The sequence below is a fragment of the Myzus persicae genome, unplaced genomic scaffold (genome assembly GCF_001856785.1).
Source record: "Myzus persicae strain clone G006 unplaced genomic scaffold, MPER_G0061.0, whole genome shotgun sequence".
NCBI lineage: Eukaryota > Metazoa > Arthropoda > Insecta > Hemiptera > Aphididae > Myzus > Myzus persicae.
Window position 1 is genome coordinate 672,738 of NW_019104377.1, and position 16,440 is coordinate 689,177.

Genomic DNA, 16,440 nt, shown 5'->3' on the forward strand with positions numbered 1-16,440 from the left:
CATGTCAGTTGTTGGTTGCACGAACCCTCAGGATATAAGCTAAATTTTGAACACGGAATAAAAATATTCCAATACCGCGGCACGGTATTATGTGGGACAGATAGGCATAAAATAATATCGAGACGTAAAGGAAAAAGCGCGATTGATATACATTTTAGTGTCCAGAATATGTAAAAACCGAAACTGAAAATACATCGGATACGCCGTATAAGTGTATAATAGTAGATTGCAATAAATTATAAATATGGTGTACGCAATATGCACATCATATTATATTATCTCTGGTCTCGGGTTTTCCTCAAAATGTATATAGGTACTTACTGATATTGCGCGATGAATGAGACGAACAAAAAAAAAAAATGTTTAACCACAATGCAGCGGCTGGCCCTATACTTCCGATTATTGCAGAAATATACAGTTGGAAAAAAGTGGCTGTAGATACCATTGATTTTTTACACGTTACAAACAAGTCGACGCTGGCCCGCGCGGACATTATGGACACTGCCTGAGTACATATTATTATGATTATCTATGCCGAGTCGTCTCGATTATCGACGTATATATAATTATAATATTGTATTATACAGCTGGGATAATTCACCAAGCGCGTTCACCCCCGTAATAATATTGTTCCAATTAATAACGAATTCGTTCAGATTTTATAGGATTTTGCGCGGCGTTCAATACATCAAATGCGTTATCGTATCGCATATCCGGAGAGGGGAGGGGGTGTATCGTGCATCATGAGCGCACACTACAATATTACGCACTCACTATTATATCAGCGTTTCCCAAAGTGTGTTCCGCGGAACCTTAAGGTTCCGTGGGACTATGTCAAGGATTCCACCAGATGTATGAGACTATTGAGAAAATTATGTTTATTTAATGTTTGTTATTTAAAATATTTTTGATTGAAAATTTTTTTTTAAACTAAGTTTAATAATGAAAAGTCATTAACAGTATCATTAAAATATTATTTAGACTTGAGAGTTTAGAGAATTGATTTTCATTTTTTTATTTAGAAAAATTGTAGTTGAGTTGGAATAGACATTAGGGTTCCGCGAAACACACACAATTTTTTAAGGGTGCCGTGGTCGTAAAAGTTTGGGAACCGCTGCACTATATAATATACTGCAGCCACTACGCGGCTTTAACAGTCGGCCACAATAAACGTTCAAAACGGTTACACACGTTCGTACGGTGGTTTTCTGACCACGATTTCCGGTGTAATAATTTTTGTAAGTCCTGCAAGACAATACTCTGATACCGGAAATCCCGAAATCATACGCGAGTACAACGATGAATATGTGTATACGGCGACGACCGTGCGACGTTCACGCGGAAACTCGGCGTTGTACGCGGTCAATGTGCTCACCAGAATTGATCCGTTTCGGGGTTGTATCGAAGCACAATAATGGAATTTTTACCATCTCGATGTAAACTCGTATACGGCCCATCGCAGTGATGTAATGTATTATTATTGTACGCGTATTTTCCGGCGGATTAACTGCACGCGAAAGCGCATTAACAACGCCGTTAAAAATGTTTTTCGCATAAAAAAAAAAACGAAATAAAAGCACACGCGTACATAAATCGTAAAATCCGACGTATATAGGTTTTCACGGTTTTATAGGCGTTCGGGGAACAGCCGACGATACCTGCGTATCAACCAGTATGAAATGTACTGCAGCCGATGGATCGCTATCTGCGCCGAGATGTACGACCACATATTATAATCCATCATTGTTCGTCGTAATATTCCGCCCTGTGGCTTCAGACGTGTTTTGCAGCTAGCGAGAAACGCAATGAGAAATAATTAGACAACATTCGGTTTACGCAATTCACACGACTGTCGAAAAATCAACGTACCGCGTCACATCGCGCAAATATGATTATACTTTTCGATTTCATTTCGACTTTAGCGGATTCGAATTTTTTTCGATCGGTCTTGAGGAAAAACGGGCGGTTTCGACCAGAATTACCAGCATTACGCGCGTGTACCCGACTTTGAAACGCTCGCGACAAACTTTGAGCATTGGAAAATATATAAATCCACGTAGAACATAGAAAATATCTCGTAGAAGATGTAAATCACGTACGGTGCATGTCTATAAAGCATATTTATTGTACGCGATTGTTTATTTTGTAACCAAATATAACATGTGCATATCGAACAAAACAAAACAAATTATCGCTACACATCGTTTAGCTATAAGCGTTAGCTTGTAATGGTGATTTTGAGTTCGCAAAAAATAATAATTTAATAAATAAAACATTTAGAATAGTCAGTCGATACAATATAGCGATTACTAAACCACAAAATATACCTATTGTTCAATAGAATAACAATTTACCGTTTCATTTGAGTATATTAATCATTTATGTAATACACATATGCGTACAACTGTTCGTTTCATATTTCATTTATTAGAAATTAGCAGTTTATTATTGGAAACGTCGTGTGACTACTGACAAGTGCAATATGTACGAAAATCCGGTGTAATGCACGGCACGAGCAAAATTTATTATTGGTAGGTTCTATTAATAATAATAATAATAATAATAATATGATGACATGATTTATAGTATATAGCGAATTACCGAGCTTTCAAAAAGTACCTAAAGCTAAATATTTTCGGGGAATGACCTCAGATTCGAATTGGCAATTTAATAATAATATAAGGTGCTATAACACTGTATCATACATTTTGGGGAAAATTCAAATTTTGAATGGTAATTAGTTCGATCACAAAGACTTTGAGGATATACAAAGATACTTAAGGACCATATTTTCAAAGCTTATATTTTTTTGGGCATGTTGTTAATAAAAACATGATCAATATTTTATTTTGATGCACCGGATCACTGACATTTTGTTTTTTTTTAGTTTCTCCTTCTTTGGTAGAAACAATTTTGTGTTTTCCTTGTTTGTCCGCATGTAGACCAAGAATAATAAGGTCTGGACATAAATGATATTTGATCTATTCTTAGGATTTTAAAATAATATTTTCTCGACATATTTTTAAAAAAAACCCTTAGGAATTAATGTCCAAAGAGTACAGTCTTGATGGCGATTCAAAGTTCATTGAAGTTAATTTTTTTAAATGTGTATTACTCTTTTTGTAATGTAAATTGTTAAGCAAATATTTTTTTTTTCATATTCAATCAAGTCAAAATTCTATAATGAGTGCCTACTACTATGTAGTAATTCATGCATATGTTTCAAACCATTCAGTTATTAAAGTTTAAGTACTAAGTATAATTGATAGATTAGAACTGGATATGATGGCTATGATAATTTGGAAACTGTATAGTAATTATTAATATTATTCTACAAATATTTTATAATTTATATAACTTATCCAAGAGTGTTAATTTATTATAAGCACCTATCACATCTATTCCTATTAAATCATTATTTTGGACTAAAATCCTGCGCCGAATTGAAATCTAAAGTTAAAATCACAAAGTTTAATAACTAAAAAACTATTTGTTCGAATTTCATTTTAGGCACATTAACATTATCAAAAAAAACCTTCCGCATGACAATTTTCAATAATAATATGGTTCATACAAGAAAAAAAATGTGTAAGACCCTCATTTATTCCTTGTGGTATACACAACTAAATCGCCTTTAAAGTGATGAGTATATAGTTATCTACTTAAGAAATTATTAAAAAAATCAATATTTGATTAAATGCATTATCAAAGGATAAAAGGGGCCGTGCTTGGTGAATCAACAATGTATAAGGTCACAGAGAAATCCATTTGTTCGACTACACTCATTCTCTCAGTCAATGATGCTTATGTTTTTGAACAATAGTTATCCGCCAATTTGTAAGTTATAGGTTGTTTTATATAACACTGAATTTTACAAAAACATAATATTTAATATTTTTCTGTTTTTTATCATAGACGATCGATCGCCGTCGAATAATCACAACCATCCATCGTACGTCTGATTATATAACAAAAAAACGTGAAAAAGCCAAGAACAGGAAAAAAGATTCTCAATTATCGCATTACAGATATGTAACCGAATCCAATTAAATGTGTTGATTCTGTGGCTCGGTGAGGTTCGGTCGTACTCTAAAAATCTGGGGAAAAGCTCCCGTTCACTTACCGATCGGCGTTGCTAGCTCCCGGATGGGTGACCATCACACCCGGGGTTTTAGTAACACATCCTTGCCACACATGCACGAACGCGTGTTACAATCCTACCAACATAAAAATCTACTACATGTACACAAATAAAAACCCCTCTACTGTACCACCTTCGCGGGTTTCCCCGAAAAAAATAATTTTGTCTCCGTGCACTACTTATTATAAAATTTGTAAAATTTGTTTACGTCTTACTCGATCCGCATGAGTCTATGTCGAGAGAGCCGCACGAATCTTGGACACGAGCCGCTTTTGGCCACCTTCGCTGCAGTACATATCATCATATTAACATACAACAGGGGTGGCCACGTGCGGCTCTCGGACAAAACTTAGACCAAAATCAATAAATATATATTTTCGTCGGAACCGCGAGCAGACAGTGATGGTTTTTATTGCCGTCGGTTTCGCCATCACTTCAGCCGTTATTACCTGGCATAGGTTGGCACGGCAGCGGCGGCGGCGGAGATTTTTAATACGTGTAGCCAAAAATAATCACCGTGTGTTCCGACCGCGCCAGAGTTCCTTCGTTTGATTTAAAATGAAAAATGCATTTCCGTTTGATATGAACGTCGCTTTACAACGTGCCCCCCCCCCCCCCGGAGTCGACTTTATCCGAATTCGCGGCTCCCAACGCCGAGGCCAGTGGCCACCCCCCGAATCACACGACGCGACGGCGCTGACACTACTTACCGTCGGCGGACGGCATGCACACGGGCCTGACGGTGTCGCTCGCCGTGGCCGGCCGGTCGAGTTGCAGCAGAGCTATGTCGTTGGCCAACAGGAACGGATGGAAATGGGAGTGGAACAGCACGCGAGACACTTTCCGCGCCTGGTGTTCCGTTTCGTTGTCCGCTGTCAGGTCGTAGTCGCCCAAGTGTACCATTAAGTCGTCCATCGGCGTGTCGCGCCTGCGTGTCGGATTAAAAACAAAAAATAATAATCATTTGATTAATGTCACATTTCGGTGGTCGGAGTTTTAACGGGGCGCTGCACATATTGCGGCCGAGATGTTCAAAAAAAACAAAAAAAAGTCGATCATGAAATCCGAGCTCCGAAGTCACGTAGAACTTTAAAAGTCGTGATCGATAATATTATGTGCATGATACCTATGCAGGATATTGTACTGTAAATGTTCCGAACAATAATATCATAGAAACGTATCGCTTATGTGGGTCGGACAGAAGTATATTTTACACGGACATAATATTTGTATTATTATATTAAAAACTAGCTGATCCTGCTCAGCGTTGCCAGTGACAAAAAACAGGTCTGAAATCACTGACAATCATTATAATTATACTATTTTATTTTCATATTATGCAAACTGTGGCCACCCTATACAAACAAATAAATATTCGTTTTTCGCGATCCAAAAAATCCCAGTGTCTTTGCCCCCCTCTTTAAAATATAAGATTTAATAAACGTCGGGGCTTCGAGGTGCATATCCTCGGGTGTAAGATTACTTATGCACAAAATGTCAGAACCACGAATACGACAGGATTGGCATCGCATAAACACACACATATACATTGCATTTTACTGTTGTATAGAAGATAACAGCTTTAACATTAATAAAACGAAACAAAAAGTGGTTAGTCGAAAATAATAATACGTCATTAGGGCGTATTATAACATACCAAGTCATAACTGCAAGAGTATGGCATTTAAAAATTAAAAAAAAAAAAATTATATCAATTTATTATGATGGAAAACTGGCTTTTTGGTACTTTGCGCAAATCTTTGGGGGGAAAAAAAAATACCCATATTAAATAATTGAGTATACCTACCTGAAATGCGCCGCAATATAATAAGACATTTTTTTCCGAAAATATTACGAAAACACGGTAAATTAAGAAATTTCTCTTCTCTCTCTCTCTAAAATGTACCCATTCATATGCAAAATATACATTTTAATAAATTTTCCTCTTTAATCTCATCAGTCATCGTTGTGTACCTTATATATATATATATACTACCTACATGTCCTCCTATAATAATGAGTTTCTATTTTGGTCGGTTATATAGACATAAAAACTTCCGAGCTCTATTGAAGATAATATCGTACATTCATACCTACGACAATATATATAACGCGTGGATCGCGATAATATTATAATATATTATATGTACCGTCGCGTTACGGTCGAGATTACGTCATTATCAGAATATGTTATGTTACCAGACGGTTGTATTAACACGATGCCGGTATAAGTTTTGTGTTTTCGAACTCGTCTATAGGTACTCCGTAGGTTATTATAATAGTCCCACTGGGGCTGCCATGTTTTATTTTTTTCTTCATTTGGTTAAAAATACATTTCTCATAGCGTTACGACTTTCTCGAGTAATCTGCGCTCAAAAACAACACGTGTACGTATATAACACATTACTATCTTGGTTTGCACGTCGTTTCACTGTGTAATCCGTCGGAAATACAATCATTTTTGTGACGTGTTTTAATTCTCAATCGATTAATTTCGCATTTTTTAAATATACGTATTAGTTTAATGAAGACCACCGCCAATCGACGGGGAAAAAATTATTTTTTCGTTAAAAATTATCAATAAGTTGTACTGGTGTCGTCGACACTGTGAGTTATAATATTTCGACGACGGCGCATGCGTGTCGATGATGCAGATTGAAAATGAAATGGGTGTACCCGAACTCTGTACATGGAAAAATCAAAATTTTTTTTTCGAAACTTCGAAGGTTATATGCCATCCGAATTTTCGGGTACGACCAAACGGTATGCCCGGAAACCGTATATATATCCGTTCTAAATCTGCCACTGGACAGCGAGTGTGTGTATAAATTGGTGGGTAAAGGTTTTCTCCCGGTTTTTAGGTCGGGCGTTTCCCTTCGGTGATTTCGGCGGAAGTCGAAAAAATAAATATTGCAACGCAGTGGCTTAGTTGTATTACTGCAGCTTATAATGTGAACGCGGAAGTTTTTGTATCGGAGCATATATATATATATATGTTATGAACGCCCGAGTGTTGTCAAAATCAATTCGCATAATTGGCAAATCTCATGAATTATTATGCGACGTCCCAAACGTGTTGGAACCTTAACTCGATGACGGCCCCGACGCAGAGTAATTTAAATACGAGTATTGCTCTAAAGTCGATCGGCGGCCAAATCATCGGAGTCTGGGCAGTTCGATAATCATCGGGGCCGGATATGACCGACTACCTATGCGATCCAATATTTTGTTATGATTAATAATATTAGTTTATTTTGCGGGTCGTATTTACTCTCATAGCTAAAATGTTTACAATTATGGGCCAACACCAGAGATCGGCCGGCTAGTATACCGATTTATTTAAATGATCGGAACGCTATATGCGTATATAATGTACCGCGGTAATGAAACGTACTTTAAGAATTAGTTTTAATCAAATGTGTTTGGAAAGTCGATAAACGAAACGAAACAAATAACATTTTTTATTCTGATACGGGCGAATATAGTACCTATATATGGTCCCGGGGGCATATTATATCGAAGAATACCGCATATTATGATAAAATCCCATCGTAATAAATAGTTGCAGTCGGTGCGTGAAAAAATGCGATGCACAGTTATTTCTAATGGCCGTACGGTGTTCCAGGCGTTATAAGTTTCGTTTGTAATATCGTGGCAATACAGGGTGTCGCTTTACAGACGGATAGAAATTTATGAATCATGCAATATAATATGACGTAGTCATGTATTTTATATATTGAGTCTACAGGTAGTAAAAGCGGTATAATAGCTGCAGGACACAGCAGTGTGCACATCGATGGCGGGCCGTTGGGTCAGTTGGGTAAAATTAAAAAGTTAATAATAATTGTTTGCTTTCATCGGTCATTACGTTTTTTTACGTCCGGTAAATTTCGTCGCAGTCGACCGTCTCCCTGGAAACTGAATTGTACTGCCCCCAAATGTGTATGCTAAATAAATATCACGTATAATATACTGTATATATAGGTATATAATGGGTGTTTAAATATTTTAACAAAGATTAAACTTTGTTTTATAGTTCTGAAAGTGTATCAATAACAATTTATATAGTAGTTATAATCACATGCATTTAACGTGTTAACGTATAACTTAGGGTATTCAATATTCATTATTCACATGGTCCCCAATACCGCGTACATTGATCGCGTATACCATTTATAAAATATAATATTAGATAGGTATATAAAGTTTATATACGTTTAAAAAGCACACTCTACAATATTATTATTTATTGCTGTTGAAATCGATGAATGTATGTTCTTCAATATAAATTAATGAAAACTGATTAGACTCGAGCTTCAATTTCATTTTTGAAAAGTAAACAATACCCCCGACGTAATCATAAATAGTTGAGAAAAACTGTTATTTAACGTGGATAAAAAAGTTTGGATCAACCTACGGTTGAACTATATACAGGGTGTTTAAGTTTAATGTTTATTGAGATTTACTAACGGCAACTGCGTATACCTACCTATTTTTTTAGAAAAAAGTCCTAGTGGAACACTGTATAAATTAAATAAAACCAAATGGAAAGTGATGGGATGAAAATTCTTTTATTTTTGATAAAAAAAATATAGAATAACGGCAGCAACAGCAACAACAACAACAACAACAACAACAACAATAGTCATAATAATAATGGTATGACAATTTCAGACCCCGAAGGCGTGAGGTGCATAAATAAGACGACGTTGTGTAAATTTCGCTTTGTATATATATATATTATATATACAGAATCACGTGCTTAAAATATGTATTTTTATGGCCCGCTATGTTATGATCTAAAATAATGGACGATATTATCCACGGGACTTAACTAAATATTATTTCGGAGACAAATCAAATAAATGTGTAGCGACGATTTTACAAAACTCTCTTGGTTTTTTTTTTTTGTTTTATTGTACGTCTGTTTATTTAAGCACTATAATTTTTTTTTCAAATATTTATTTTGACTGTTTAATATGTGCCAAATAAGATTGAACATTTCACTTAGGTCACGCTTATTATTTATAATCTACATAATTTTATCATATTAAATAGTGCACATAATCTCATTATAAAAATTACTTTTTGAGCAAACGTTTCAAATATAATTTTAATTGTGCCAACAAAGTGCACACAATTATAGGTTTCATTATTTTTGTTCAAACGAATCGTTATGTTTTTGCAATTTAATATTTGAATATAAATTTGTTATTTTACATCTCTACAATTTGCTGACCTATTTAACACTGTATAAAAAGAAAGAAATTAATTTTTTTTACTATTTATTACATTTGTTTATTTGACTATCTTTTAAAATTCTCGTCTATATAAAAAATAAAAATAAAAATTTGTGTTCAGTGTGATACGCACCTATATGTTAAGTAAGTTGTTTTATATATATAACTAATGCCTATACGCATATCATGTGGTTTTACATTTAGTATTGCGATATTATGATAAGATAAAAATATTAATGGAATATGATTAACATATTATTGACGATTTACTGGGTGTATTAAACTGTATTATCGTAATGATATCCATAGTAAAATTTTAATTAATCGGTAGACCGCGAGGTACCAAGACATGTGAATAACAATACAAAGGAATAAAGGATTCTGTGCACGAGTCGCTTGGTGTGCTTTGAATTTAGACGAAAAAGATTGTAATGAAAACAATATTACATGCCAAGGGAACATAACATTATTACAAAATGACAGGACCGCTCCGAGGGCTTTTAATAATAAAATAGTTTTAAAGCAAAGGCCGTTTGTATTATTATATGATTTACGACAATAAACGTTTTGAATTACACTACTCGAGCTTCCGCGGCTTACGCACAGGTGATAAACGCACTTTTTGGCTGAAAGCGATTGCGTTCAACGTTTACGTATACCACTTTTACCGACGAAACGCGTTCACCAGACATAACATTATTTACAAAAGGTGCCTCAGGTACTTGGAAATTAACGTTAAGACGTCGGGTGTAAATAATGTCTGGGGATGTATAGTGCCCGGTAGTTATACCATTTATTATTATTATTTATGCATATGTTGCAATAAAAATATGACTACAGCTAGCTATGGGCTGCACACGTACATATATAGGCGCTCTCATCAAACGACAGTTAAAATATCACTTTACATTATATCGGAACGAGGTGGGTGTGCGTTTTATTATACTCCGGTGCTTGGCTTAAACACAAAGTGTGTGTATTGTACAAAGCACCTATATAACAATATAATATTATACAAGCATACAAACGATTAATTATTTTCATACGGGCGTATCGTATAGGATAGGTACCTGTACGGCGGTTTCGATAAAAATTGTTTGACTTTGACAAATACGAAAAAAAAAAAAAAAAAAGGAGTTATAGAGTTTAGCGTATGTTTGCATTTGAGTTGAGAGTATTGATGTTTTTTTATTTCAATACACTGACCTGTAATTGTATGCAGGGTTCAATGTATGTATACCAATCACATAACACCTAATGTGACATAATATTGAATTTTGATTAAATAATACGATCTGTATTAAACAAAAAAAAAAAAAGGAAGTCATGCACGAATTTAACTTCTTTTTTCCTTAATAACCTGAGTGGTGTGGTATGTGGTAACCAGCAGCTGTATGCTATTATATATTACTCTTGTATTACAACGAGAAATTCTTATCAATCCCATTTACGAAACGCGTAAACATACATTAAACGTTGACGTGTTGTCTATACCTAAATACATAGAATAGGAGCTCGTAACAATTACACTGAAACGCATTTGAGGTTTAATTATTTGATGTAGTTAATTGAATTAAAATGTATTATTTATATTTTTTTAAGTAAACTCGTTTTATCTGTTGGGTGTATATTTGGAAAAGGAAATCTTTAAATTTAATTCAAAACGCTGTTTACAGTAATTACCTAAATACGAACACAATCGAGATTCTGAGCCACTACACAGTATAAGTATAAGTACGATTTATGTATATATTTACAATCTCAAGTACGTTATCAGCCATTAGGCGTTGGGTTCTAAAAACGACTAGTCGGATTTTGTAATTAGATATTCTCAAAAATCGTTAATATACTTGCATGTACAATGTTCACCTCAGTTTCTTCATTCTTGATAATTGTCGAAAAATCATAGCAGCTTATAGATGGCCTTTGCTCGAGTACCTAAATTACAGTTTGGAGCTGTTGAGTGTTAAGGCAATTAAATTTAATGTTTGTACTGTTCCAACGAGTGTTCATAAGAATTCTTCGAAAAAAATATATATTCACATTTTAACGCTCAACATTTAAAACTATGTGCTTTTTTGTATACGCGAATTAAAATTGTTTGTTCGTCGCCATGATCTCCTCTTATATCATGAGATCTCATCAAACTTTGTCCAGACGGCCACGGGCTTTTTCCATGGATTTCACACCACTATGGACAACAGCATACGGGCTGCGTAACAACATCTCACAGTGATGTAGGCTGTCTGTAAGAGGACCCTACACTCGCATGTGTTTTGTCTCCGTCTTACATATCAGATTTTACGTTCAGCAGATCACGTTTAGCTCAGTTAGCTTAAAAATTAGAGTGAATTGACCTCTCATTGAAATTAAAGGTAAGATTGTTACGGAGGGCGGCTTCTCGTGGGATTTTTATTATATTTAAATTTTTAAGAGAGTTATGAGTATTTAAAAATTGTAAATTGTTTGTACAACTTAAAATACTCGTAACTCTCTTCAAAATTAAAATATAATAAAAAGCCCACGAGATGCCGCCCTCCGTAACAATCTTGCCTTTAATTTTTAAGCTAACTGAGCTAAACGTGATCTGCTGAACGTAAAACTTGTAAGACAACACATGCGGGTATAGCGTCCTCTTAAGGAACAATATAATAATCGATATATATTATTATCTTGCCCTGCTACGAGTAATCGAATAATCAAAAAGCGCGCCCTCGATGTTGCCAAATGCTTTCCATACACTCAATGCTTGTCTGGCAGTTTAAGCGGTATATGGCTTTTTCCATACTTTTACATAAACACAGTTTTGCCAATTCAAAAAAATACTGATTAAAAAAAAAAAAAATGATTCAATCCAACGAAATAATACCGATTAACTAAAACTAGATCCCGCTGGAATTGCTATACATTTTTTTGGCAATCGCTATTTTCTTCGATATCACATAAATGTTGTTATTTTAACGTGGGTTGCTTGTAGCCTGCATCACTATTAGCAGCCAAAATAGCAATATCATTAATGTCTCAGGGTAAGCAATAGGGAAAACAGTTTACTGCCCTACTAATTTCACCGATCTTACAAACGCCTCGAGTATCATAATATATGCACTCAGCAGTTTAATAAACCTGGGTTCAGTATCAATATAATATGATACTCAGGTTTTTATCCGAGTTTCTGGCATGGAAAATTCCTTAGATATACAATATACATTATACGTACATAAATAAAATACAATCTCGACAAATTTTGAGTATCATAAAATATGCGAGATGATGAGAACGCACACATAATATAATATAATAAATATTACTCTGATAGTATACAATATGTTGTTGAAGCAGGATAATGAAACGGAAAACCAAACAGAATTTAATATGAAAATGTTCAGAAAAGAATGATAAACTGCAGCAGAGAAAATACAGAAATCCAAGTAACATGACAACGGACAAATTGAAAAGGATGTATGGAATCAGATTAATAGTACAGTGCAGGGAATAAATTGAGAAAGATCACGTAAGTTTTTTTGTCGCGCTAAAATATTTTTGTGTTTAAAAATGCATTCGTTGTATATATATAATATTATATGAATTTATATAAAAAGAAACAAATTGGAATAGATATTTGAAGAGAAAATAGGAACGAGATAATAATATACCATAAAGAGTAAGCATGCACCTATAAGAGGATACAGATAGGACTTGGTACAACTGGTATGCAGTACATTTTTTATACAAACAAACGAATAGAACCCACTATAGAATTTTTTTAATGGAATATCCTCGTGGATTGAAATACATTTTTTGGGAGTCGAGTACTCTATGGTAAAATATTATATTCCAAGTTGAAAATCTACAATTTAATACTGTTTGCAAAGAGTAGAACAATATTATTGTGATATGAAATATATCATCAAATCGAATTTCTTAGGTTATTTATTTTTAACAACGCGTTTTATTATCATAAACTCTAAGCTAAATTAAATATGAAAATAATTGTCATAAAGTGTAAGATTAAATCTCCAGTTTTAAACTCATCAAAATAATTTCAAATGATCTAAACAAATTTCAAGTATAATATTATTATATTCTAAATAACGGTAGGTACAAAGGATCCAATTAAGAAACTTGTGACAAAGTTTTTGGAGTAAGTAGAACTCCTTCAGCTTTTTTATCCAACAAAGATGGTTGCCTTACATAAAAAAAAAAAAATACAAAATGTATCACAATAATACGAACAATATTTTAATAAAATCAATAGATTATTCGGTTCACTCACAAATTAAAAGTAGCATTCGACTGTCAAAAGTTGTGTAAACATCTAGTGTTATTTTTTTAACGAAACGTTTTGCTATTTTGAACTTTGTTGGAAAGAATAAATAACATTTGAAGTTTCATACTTTTTTTTTTTGTTGTAACGAAAGAAAATCTTTTAGAGGTTCAGTATAATACAGTATTTGATTATAATACTCGTACTCTTCACTAATTAAAGTTTTTTTTTCTCGACCAACGAATATTATAATGTATAGAGGTAATTAAAAATAATACGCATTATTAAACATTTGAACCTCTGCGTAAAGAAGCAGATTAAGAAATAAGCTGGAGTACACGCTATGCACCTACCCACACTATAAATCCCTGGTAGCCAGTATACATACGGATACAGTCGTAATAATAATGTGCGTTTTTGCCTCGGCCCACACGTCATTCGACGCAATCGTTTCCGAGAGAAACAACGAAACCATAACGCCGGTACTCACAACTGCGTAATGTACAGTAAATATGCATATGGAAATGGAATATAATGTTGTGGTGGAGGGTGAGCAGCTCGGGAGAGACCTAAAACGTCGACGGGAATGTGGATGAAACATTGATTGACAAAAAAAAAAAAAAAACAATAATGATGATAATAATAATAAATCAAATGCGATTCGAACGTACGCCGGTGAAATCGAAAATGTGTGCAAATACGAGTCGTCGTAAAACCGTGCGTGGTACGTGTCGAAAACAAAACGGTAGAAAATCGCAAAAATCAAAACGCAAAAACAATATACACACAACACGTGTAGGACACTTTCTTTCGGTAGGACGACGACAATGCGCCTTAGTATTCCAGACGTCAAACACTCACGACTTATGACAGCTGACTTCAGAACGTATAGTAAAGACTTTTCGGCGGGTTTTTTCGTCAAACTCGTTCCGTACAATGCACACGAGCTATACCGGGGGTATATGGTATTTGAGTCCGTCGATAGTCGAGAGACGTTTATCGAAAAAATTGTCTTTCTCCTTTTCGGCTGTTAAAATATAAATCAACACACCGCGATAGTTGTTGTCTTAGTGAATTCGGTAACGAAGCGATCCTATGCAAGCTAGGGGCAAATAATATATAAATCGCAATGACTAATAACATAATAATATATATAGTAGACGACTCGACGACAGTCTACTAATGTGCTCGTACGTTGTACGCGGACACGTCATGTATAGTACACGTTTTATAGTGCGCAATAAATATACATAACAATTATAGGGTCCTATAGACTTCGCAGATAAAACCTTAGGTTAGTACCCCTATATTATTATAGTCCACACTCTATAACGTCGTCAATAATGTACCAATCTCAATCGGGAACGAGGCTTGCTTTTGTGGACGGAATTTCGAAAACTAATAATATTGCACAGCAAATATTAGCTGTATTGTAGAATATAATGTTGGACCTAGGTACTTATTGCACTCGGGTCATTTTTACGAATTATAATAAAATTGTTGATAGATTAACATTTATTTGATCACTAACATTTTCAAATCACCATATTCCCTACGTATTAAGTAATTTACAGCAGAAAAGAGGGGGGACGGGGTCATTTGAGTTTTAAAATACGGTTTCTAAGTATATTTGAAAATTCCAAAAATTAGATTTGAAACAATTGCTTTGTATAGAGGAAAACGGAATTGAGCATGCTTTGTAAATCGTCTTGTGTGTAAGCATAGGAACAATGTTCATTACTTTATTAGTATTGCAATTGTTGTGATGCGAAAAAAAACATGCTGTTATTTATTTAATGATGCATCTCATCTATTATTAATGAATTTGTATTTCGAATTGTGAACCCGTGGGCCTTCACACGAACGTGTTCGGCGGGGCCCATTATCTTTCTATCTATTTTTTAATATTCGCTTGATAATTTTTACTGTGTACTTTTTTGAATTCAACGACTTATTTTAATATAATTTCTAGTAATTATTAATAATTACATTTATTATTCAGCCAGTAACTCGCTGTACGTTCAATGCATTTTCAATTTATGTAGCAGTATAGGTACATTTATTTTTCGTGAGCACGTGGAATATTAAAAATGCTCTGTGAGAAATAAGAATTTCACCATAATATATAAATAAAAGGGTAAACATATATTGTATAGACTATAGTTATTAGTTAACTGATCTGGACTATAAGAATTGTTTTTCGAGTAGGATGATTTATCATTGCTTTCAAATTTAATACACAACTGTCTTGAATCGAGGTGAACGAAGCGAGACGATTGTCAGACACCCGGTCTCCCAGCCTTTTTAATATCGACTTTTTTTTCTTTTGGGAACTATTGTCCATATAATTTTATTGTCGACAGAATTCTCAACATAATCCTCTTCTTTTTTTTTTTTTTTGATTTTATCATCGTTTTTATTATTGTTGTTGAATTTTATACCGTCAATTTTCATTAAAAAGTAATGTAAAATATTATTCGTTTAATCATAATGGTTTTATTAATCAATTCATTTTAATTAGTTGTGTAATTAACAATATTTTTAATTACTCGTTTTTTTTCCAAGTGTACACATATACGTATACAGCTTACGATGAGGTTGTTATAACAATATACTATGCTTATACCGTGATTGTGTTTTATCTTAATGTTAGTTTATTTTTTAATTATTTTGTGAGTAAAATGTGGTTTTAATTTAAATGTAGCATTTGGAGTAAACAAGGACCCAGCAAACCGAATTCAACTGTTTTTCGTTTCAAAATCTTACATTTTTGTTTATTAAAATATGCAGTAGTT

General features: G+C 34.0%; 1 protein-coding gene across 1 annotated transcript in view; it reads right to left on the minus strand.

The window, feature by feature from the left end:
* LOC111041723 (vitamin K-dependent protein C-like) overlaps nucleotides 1–16,440 on the minus strand; it is a 52,142-nt gene that overhangs the window by 12,497 nt on the left and 23,205 nt on the right. The window contains exon 8 of the mRNA XM_022326105.1: nucleotides 4,852–5,069. Within this exon, the coding sequence (XP_022181797.1) occupies nucleotides 4,852–5,069 (218 nt within the window). The remainder of the gene's footprint in view (nucleotides 1–4,851; nucleotides 5,070–16,440) is intronic.